At 44.9% G+C, this 8,950-nt stretch overlaps 1 protein-coding gene across 1 annotated transcript in view; it reads right to left on the bottom strand.

The window, feature by feature from the left end:
• The window catches only part of LOC144892163 (uncharacterized), a 38,564-nt gene extending 32,598 nt beyond the window's left edge, over window positions 1-5,966 (bottom strand). Inside the window, exons 1-3 of the mRNA XM_078777417.1 lie at window positions 5,731-5,966; window positions 5,504-5,556; window positions 2,621-2,673 (exon numbers count right to left, since the gene is read on the bottom strand). Coding sequence (XP_078633543.1) covers window positions 2,621-2,673; window positions 5,504-5,556; window positions 5,731-5,853 — 229 coding nt within the window. The 5' untranslated portion in view covers window positions 5,854-5,966. The remainder of the gene's footprint in view (window positions 1-2,620; window positions 2,674-5,503; window positions 5,557-5,730) is intronic.
• Window positions 5,967-8,950: the final 2,984 nt, after the last annotated feature.

Genomic DNA, 8,950 nt, shown 5'->3' on the forward strand with positions numbered 1-8,950 from the left:
ACGTGTTTGCACTGTGCAAATTAGACATCATTTTCACAAATTAGTCTTCGTCTTCTTCTTTGCCAGCCAGATGTTCACATACCATATCCTCTCGTAAGAGGTCAAGGGCTGAGAACATGCAGAATTGGCCCAAGTCTTTCAGGAACTGATTGGCTTGGCCTGACATGATTGTCGTGGGTAAAGTCAGAAACTTGTCGTTTGCTCAGGGTGTCGGCGTTGACTTGAGAACTCTTCATGAAAGACACCAAGAGATGTTTAATGTCTCCAAACTAATGCTACCAGACAGAATACCCAGCACAAGGTCCATCTGAGATACCACACATTTGTGACCAAACACATGACCTGTGAAGCAGCATTTGATTTTATGAAACGGATGGATTCACCAGGAAGTACATTGATCAGGATATGCTTTCCACAGTTGGAAGTGAGGGGAAGCTGACATTTCTGGCATTAACCCTTCGTTGGACCAAAAACGCCAAATAATCCAACACACGGCCTTCCGAGCAAGACCGGCTCTTCATGTGCATGGGCAGGATGAGAAGTAAATCAGACCGGGCAGATCAGAGGTAAATTCGCTCCGTCTGTACAGCCATGTTGGACACAGTACAACATATAAATGGGGGGGGGGGGGGGGGGATTCTCTTCATGGAGAAAAAACACACACAGACGCATCTGAAACAGTGTTGGACAACAACGAAGAAGGAACATTTAGGTTTGTAGATGGATATTGAAGGGATATATATTGTTGCGGATATGGGATTTGGCCTCCATCCATATCCGCTTGTAAATATTCCCCTATTTCCCCAATACTCCCCAACTATCCCCAATCCCCCATTCCCTAGTCCCATTGTCTGTAAACAACACTCTGTAGAACCGACCTTCCCCTTTTTCCCCCATTAAATGTCGTGCCCAGGTTCACCGCATCTCACGTAGACAACTATAGGACATCTTGCTAGTTATTCTTAGTCTATGTCAGTTAAGGACTCGTTTCCATTAATTCTGACTCTTCGTTGCACCAGAATGTGATTGTATGGCACCAGTAGTGAGTTTAGGACCTCCCCATACCTCCTCCCATCTTCCTCATGAAACTACAACAACAACAACAACTACAACAACAGCGCGCGGGGAGTGTGCGTCCTCCCTCCGGCTTGGTTAGCCGCCATTGCCCATGTGCTCCGACGGGGTTACCACGAAGGGGCTGACTGCCAGCTCCTCATCAAGGGCGGAGCCCGGTAACCCCCCCCCCCCCCGCACCCAATAAGAAGCGGCGGGCCGATTCCATCTGGGGCGGAGCTAATGAGCCGAGGGCGTGTCACTCCCCGCTGGATATACGCAGCCACTTACCGGACGTGACGTCAGATGCGCCCCCAGCTTGAAGAGAACCAGACGCCACCTCCAGCGCGACGATACCTCCCCGCATATCTGGACCGGACCGTGTGGATCCTGTCCCTGAGCCAAGGTGCACCTTGTGCTGTCCATCGACTACCTGCCCTTCCTTGCCATCAATCCCTGTGTGAGTCAGTCTTGTCCCGTTTATCTGTGGTCTGTCGGGAATAAGATAAGTGTGTCTAAGTGCCTACCTTCCTATGCTGTCCCTCTTGTCCTTGTAATCGAAACGTTCCGCATACAAATATTATAACCTCCTCCGGAGGTCTTGAGAACTGTACCCCTGGTGTCATGTCATCTAACCCAGCCGTTGTGTCCTTTCCTTAATTGATTTAGCATAGCGCGATTTGGCCAACGTTCGAGTGGAATCGGGTAAACTGTGCAGACGCGGTCATACCAAACCGCTCAGTAAACTAACATCCAAAACCGCGTCTGTAACAATATTTTAGAACCAGACAAAGCAGTCTTCTTCCACGTTCATATTTAGCACAAGACTGTGGAGTAGCAAGCATTATTGGCTGAGTAGGAGGATATACCACTGATGCCCTCTGCTGGTCATGGCAGGAATTTGGAATTTTTCCAGGGTGCCAGAGATAGCTCGCCTACTCTTCGCGAAGGACACCATGTGACCTTTAACGCTCACCACCTAATGTAGGCAGATGGGACACCCAGTTTAACCACCATCTCCCGTCATCCATCCTGACCATGATCTCTATGAACCGCATTAACCCTTCCCAACCTAAACCTATTACTTGCTTCTTTCCTCCAACTCATTTATCATGTCGTTTTACATTTTCATTGAAATTGATTTGCTCTCTCAACATCATCTGGTACCATCTGCGATCCAGAGGTTGCCTCTTACGGACACCATTCAAAAGTTTTTTCTGCATTTTTAACTTCCTCATCTATTCTTGTCTGTTCATTTTAAAGCTTGCCTTCCTCCTTTTCCATCAATATTACCAATCAGTATTTTTTGTATTGGTTGAGGTGATGCTCAGCTCAGCTTGGCCAACTATTACACATTGGATGCCTCTGCACTACAGTCACACCTGTGACCGAGTGAAGCTGATGAAACACCGCCATGGCGTTTCTGGAGGATCAAAACAAAAAGTTTGGACCATGGACGGGAAAGATTACTGTGATGAGTGGAAAGTTGTTTGTGTCACTGTCATGAGGAACAAGCAGCCACCACCGACAAATTGAAAAAGTGAAAATATTAACTCTCAAAACTCACCAGTTGGCGTCTCTTCCTCAACAGATTCATCTGATAATTTAGACTCAGCATTCCTGCAGAAAATAAAGATTTTGTGAAGCTGTCGTTAAATAAATGTCACAAATAAGAAACAATGTCAAAATAAAAATGCAGTCGAGAAGGTGATAATCAGACTGCATCAGTTCATTGTGTTTTCTACATTCAGACAGCAAACCACACTCTGCACTGCGCTGCCCTAGCAAGTATCTTCAAACACAGTTGACAATGAAGCCAATAAATGTCACATGGTAAAGAGGGGAGTGAAGATCACCAAAGAGTTTTTTTTTTTACCACACTTTTTTCTTTCCCCTTTCATGTCCCAAGCTCCCACACTCACCTCTGAGCTCTCCAGACTGTGTTTAATCCCCGAGAGTTCTAAAGTTCCAAAGAGTCATTCTGCAGGCTTATAAAGGATACTTCTACAGGGTTCTAAAGGGTAATTCTTATGGGTTTTGTTTTTTCTCTTCGTGTTGGTTCTCAGGCCTCACAGGCCTTTGGTGTCGGTTACCAGCATCGGTGCTGTGGTGACATGAGTGGGTGCACATGTGGATATTTGGAGAAGCGTTTCCTGAGAAGAAGAAAACAAGATCGAAAGTCTCCCAGCGGCATAGCCGGACTTGTTTGATACTTCAGTTGAAGAGGATCGTGTGACCTGGATAGCGATACCAGTTAGCAAATAATGTTTGTGTTAATTTTTTTTGAAGTACTAAGTCTCTAAGCTGTCTGTTACCATGGAAGTAAAGAGACTGTACTGATACACTGATTTATGCCATATGTTTTAAGTCATCAGTGAACCATACAGCGCTTCAATCCAGTAACTTTGCATTCACGACAAAGGGATTGCCGTGTTACAATAATATTTACTGTATCATTTTGTTACAACATTTACTGTGTTACAATAATAATATTACGAATATTATTGTAATAATAAATCATAATAATCATAATAATAATAATAATATTGTGTTACAATAATATTTACTGCAGCATTTTTATTAATGTTATTATTATTATTACGAAAACGAGACTTTATGAAGAAACCTGGACTAATTTGTCCTGAACAGCCTGAAGGCGAGCCATGAAGGGATGAAGCCTAAGGCCTATACGTACTGTCGTTGGAAGACCTGCAAAGCCTATGCATTCGATATTTGATGGTCGTTTAAACAATCGGTTTGCTTGTGTTTCACAGAGAAAGAAAAATGTAAAGGTAGAGCATAGCGATTGTGATATATGACAGGTTAAAAAATATGTTCGTCTTGAATGGCATTTAAATCAAAATGGCGTTGTGTGGAGTCAGCCGTCATACACCGCAATGACATCACAGACATAATCACATCACATCATCCCTGTCATGTGACCAGATCCTCAGCTCTGATTGGTGTACTTTTGTGAAGGACATACATACATAGTGACAGGCAAACACTGCTCCAAATGGCTTTGCCCCACAGGATACGCCGTAAAAGTGGTGTGTTTGTGGGGACTCAGGTGTTGATTATATTAATGTATAAAAGTTCCTTGCTTTGAGGCCTTACAAAGCTAAAGCATTTTGGGGTGTTCCACGATATATTCTTATGATGTGATTGTTTTGTGATATAATTTTTGAGTGCCACTGACAAAGTTTAAGACTCGCCGACAACAAATCCCGAGAAAATCGGAAAACGTTTGACTTTTTCAAAAAAATAAAAAATAAAAAAATTAATAAAAACATCGCACCAGTCCAAAGGAAGCGGTTCAGTTGGCCATTTTAAATATGAATTTGGCAAAGCCGAGAAACGCACAAAATCCGTAAAAATTACCCTCAATAACCAGGTAGAACAAGCCTTTAGAACCCATTAGAATTACCCTTTCGAACCTATCGGAATTATCCTTTGGATACCTTTACATTTGCACCTCAGAACCAATTAAAATTACCCTTTTGAACCTTTAGAATTTAAAAGGGTGGGTTAGAGGTTCTTCTTATTCATTTTTGACTGACGAACATAGCCATATATGTTGAAGCAGTTTCACCACTTAAAAACGGTGATGAGTTGATTTGAAGCCCCTTCCTGAACGGACAGACAAACAGACTAGCGGAGAATAGATAAGTAGACTAGAAAGGGCATTCGGAAGAGCCAATACACCTCTGCAAGATTCAGCAGTTTACGTTTTGTATCCCACCAAGAGGCCGGATCCGATTCCGGACGTGAACCAAAACCGAATTGGCTTGTTTTTGTCACCTGTGCAAATCATGCACCTAGTTTTGTTACAACTCGTCTGGAATATCATGAGATGTATCGTTTTTGGCCTTATCACTCATTGGAAGAAAAAAAAACCACTGAAACTTAAAAAAATATATTGTATTGGGATTCCGATATTCAACAAATTTGAATCAATTCTGCTCCATATTGGTTTTAGCCTGAGCTTATTACTCAATGGTGAGGAATCACTTTTTAAAATCTCAGATCCGAATCTTCACCAAAATGTCATCATTTCATCCTTGTCACACACTCACAACACCTCTCCACCAAATTTCTTTGAATCCCTCAACAACTCTTTGAGATATCCGGCACACAAATAAACAAATAGACAGACAAGAGTGAAACAACATAACCTGTGCTCACCGATGGTGGGAGAGCTGAAAACGTAGAGAGACAATCCGAACATTTAGTTTTGATAAACTGGAAAGACATGGCACGATTCAAGCAATTAAGAGTGTGGCGATGCGTGACCTGGACGGAAGTTCATGTTTATTTTGTTCAAGACTTGACCTGCTGCCCTATTATGAGTTCACGCTCTCTCTCGCGATGCTCTTCCATGAGACTCCATGTTGCAGAGAAACAATGACAATGGCAGATGTAAAAACAGAACAAAAGGAGTGCCGGTTACCTGAAATAATTAACCAGGTCATTTTCCTTGAACCATGGGTGGTTCACAATCTCCTGCAAAACAATGGATGTGTTGGAATCAAATATAAACACGATCCGGAAACACCTCCACTGGTGAGCAATTGCATTTTGATCCACAATAACAGGAGGTCAATTACCCCAGCATGTGTGAACATACTTGTTCATGCAAATAAAACACTGCAGATGAAAACTGCATCAATCCCTCACCGTCATAGTGAGCCTCTCCATTGGATCTTTCTGAAGCATCGCAAACAGAAGGGAAACCAATGTTTCACTTGCAAAGTTTGTTAGACTGTTTTCCACATTGAAGTCAGTCTCATCTTGTGACATCTGCAAAGAAGCAAAACAAGTGTATTTGTGACCGAATCCAAAACAATCGTCGTAATCGAATACTTACATTTGCATAATAAGCACATTCCAAACAAGTACTCACTGGTGCAACAACCAAGGTTGTTTTTGTTTTTTTTTGTATATAAGATCGAGGCTCGTGAAAGAGCTGACATTAATCACACAAAAAGTCAAACCGACACAGAAAACACAAAAAATAAGGGGAGCGGTAGACAAGATGGGGAGAGAGGGGGAAGGACACAAACACAACATTTGAGAGCAGGGACATCGGGAGAAATGTGGGAGGGGGAGAGGTATAAAACATATGAACACTGCAAGGACTTCCAGGAAAGAAGTTGGAATTTCCACAAAAAAAAGTGTATCTGAGGTGAATTAGCAGGGGTAGAAAAGATCAAGGTTTTGGATGGGGGAAGATAAGAGATGGCGGTGAACAGCTGTTTTAAAGACCTGGAGGGAGGAGTGGGATTGCAGGGAGTGGGGGAGTTTGTTCCAGAGGCGGGAGAAAAGGGGAATGAAAGAGTGAAGGAGCAGAGAGCCTAGAATCTTTTGCGACCTGAAGGAATATTGGGGGGACAGAGCACAGAGAGAGCTGGGGGAGCAAGGCCAGAGAGGAGTCGGTGGAAGACAAAGACCACCAACCTGCCTGCGGTGAGTGAGTGAAAGGCCCTTAGAATCAGCTACATCACAGGAGATTCCAATGATTCTGAAAGCTTTGGTTTCAACAGCGTGAAGCCGAGCTAGGTGTGAGGCAGGAGCACCGGCCCGGAGGTGGGAACAATATTCCATTGAGCTGCGGATGAAACCCTTGTATGTGGTGAGGAGCTCAGGTGTGCCAAGGAAGGACTTCGCACGATGGAGGATGCCCAGTCGGCGACTGGCTTTGGAGGCCAGCTTGGAAATGTGGTTTTCCCAAGAAAGATCATGGCAGATAGTGAGACCCAAAAGCTTGAGCGACAGAACTTCTTGGAGAGGATCGTTGAGAAAGTAGATGGGAGGGTTTTCCAGTCGGTCCTTTCGGAGAGACATTGTAAGAGTGTGAGATTTGTCAGGATTGAAAGACATGTTCCACTTGTTTGACCAGTCTGTGATTTTGTCCAGGTCTGCAGAGAGTGAGGAGACTGCAGACTGCCGATTTGAGGGATGAGGAATGGAGCGGCAGATAGTGGAGTCATCAGCAAAGAGATAGAGAGGATTTTCCAGAGAGTCAGAGAGATCATTGATGAAGACCAGAAATAGCACAGGGCCCAGAACACTACCTTGGGGAACTCCACCCAGAACAGGAAGGGGAGATGCGAGAAATCCTTTCAGGGCCACACGATGCCTTCGGCCAGAGAGGAAGTCCACAAGCCATGAGTGGAGATTTCCATGGATACCATAGGAGGAGAGTTTGGTGAGCAGAGCTGGGTGCCAGACCGTATCGAAGGCATGTGATATGTCAAGTGAGACAGCTCTGATTTGCTGTTTGGCATTGAGGACCTCCATCCATTGTGGAGACAGCAGAAGCAACATGTCCAGAGTAGAATGACCTGGTCTGAATCCAAATTGATGATCAGAGATCAAGCCATTGGAGAAGAGGAAGGATTTGATTTCCGAAGCAATGATGGTTTCCATGACTTTGCTGATAATTGGAAGCAGGCTGATAGGTCTGTAGTTGCAAGGATCTGTTTTTGCACCTTTTTTGTGTAAAGCGGTAATGTTTGCTGATTTCCAAGATGCTGGCAGATGACCGTGAGCAAAAGAGAGGGTGAAAAGAACAGAGAGAGGGTGAGATAGAACGGCAGAGCAGGATTTTAGGACCCGTGGGCTGATGCCGTCTGGTCCAGTTGCAGAATCAGAGTCGAGGTTTGACAAAAACTTCTCCACCTTGTCAGGAGAGAAGGACACAGAGTCCAGGAGCAGTTGATTTCGACTGGGAAAGGTGGGAACAGAGAGAGATGGGTTTGGGACACAAGATTTTGAGGCAAACACAGAGTTGAGGCATTCGGCTTTGTCACGTGCGGTGTCAACTGTGGAGCCATTTGAGGTAAGGGAGAGGATGGAGGGGGAACAACCACCAGAAACAGATTTGACCAGATGCCACCAGGATTTGGACGAAGGAGACAGGTTTGAGAGTTCAATCTTGAGTGTGGAGAGATAGTGCTTCCTGGCACTCCTGAGGGCAGACACACACTTGTTCCGAGCTTGGTGGAAGGAACTGAGATTGCCTTCAGTTTGATTTGCCTTCCAAGAGGTCAAGGCAAGTTGTTTCAGGGCAACTGCCTCACCACAAGATTCAGTGTACCATGGATGGGAGGAAGGGTAAGACAACTGAAGACGAGATGGGATCAATCTGAGCATGAGAGAGAGCAGTTTGCTTTGGAAGAATTCCCAGGAAGAATTGATGTCAGAGGCAGTGGAGATGGGAGACCGGTCCAGATGATTGATGGCTGCTTGCAGACTGTGCCAGTCAGCCTGAGTGAAATGCCAGACTCGTCGGCGCTGAGGAGGCTCTCTGAGAATGGCCAGAGAGATGTCCACTTTAACAAGCACATGATCAGAAGAATCGATTGGAGCAGAAGAAGAGCAGCAGACATTTGCAGGGAAGTTAGTCATTACCAAGTCCAGAAGAGAAGATACTCCATTGACTGAGACCCGGGTCGGGAAATTGACAGATTGTGTCAGTCCCAATGAGTCGCAGAAGTCCTTTGCTGAAGTGCCATGGCTGGTGAGAGTGGAACCCACACCCAGCCAGCTGGCATGATGACAGTTTAAGTCGCCACATATGAGGAAGAGAGAGTTTGGATGACTTGATAGAATTTGGTCCATGTTGTCCGACAGCGAAATGTAAATGGAGTCATCACTGTTTGGAGGACGGTACAGAACACATATGAACAAAAGGTGGGAGCGGAGAGGAAGCCGTAGCCAGAGGTGCTCCTGGGGTTGGGGTGGAGAGAGGGCAGTGCAAGGAGGGTGAGGAAGAGAGTTTTTGATAAAGATAGCCACCCCACCACCAGGACGAGGGTCAGGTCTATCATACCGGAGGAGGGAGTAACCAGGAAGAGATATAAAGGAATCAGAGAACTCTTGAAGGAGGAAAGTT

This window comes from Myxine glutinosa, chromosome 5 (assembly GCF_964187855.1).
Source record: "Myxine glutinosa chromosome 5, kmMyxGlut1.1, whole genome shotgun sequence".
Classification (NCBI taxonomy): Eukaryota; Metazoa; Chordata; class Myxini; order Myxiniformes; family Myxinidae; genus Myxine; species Myxine glutinosa.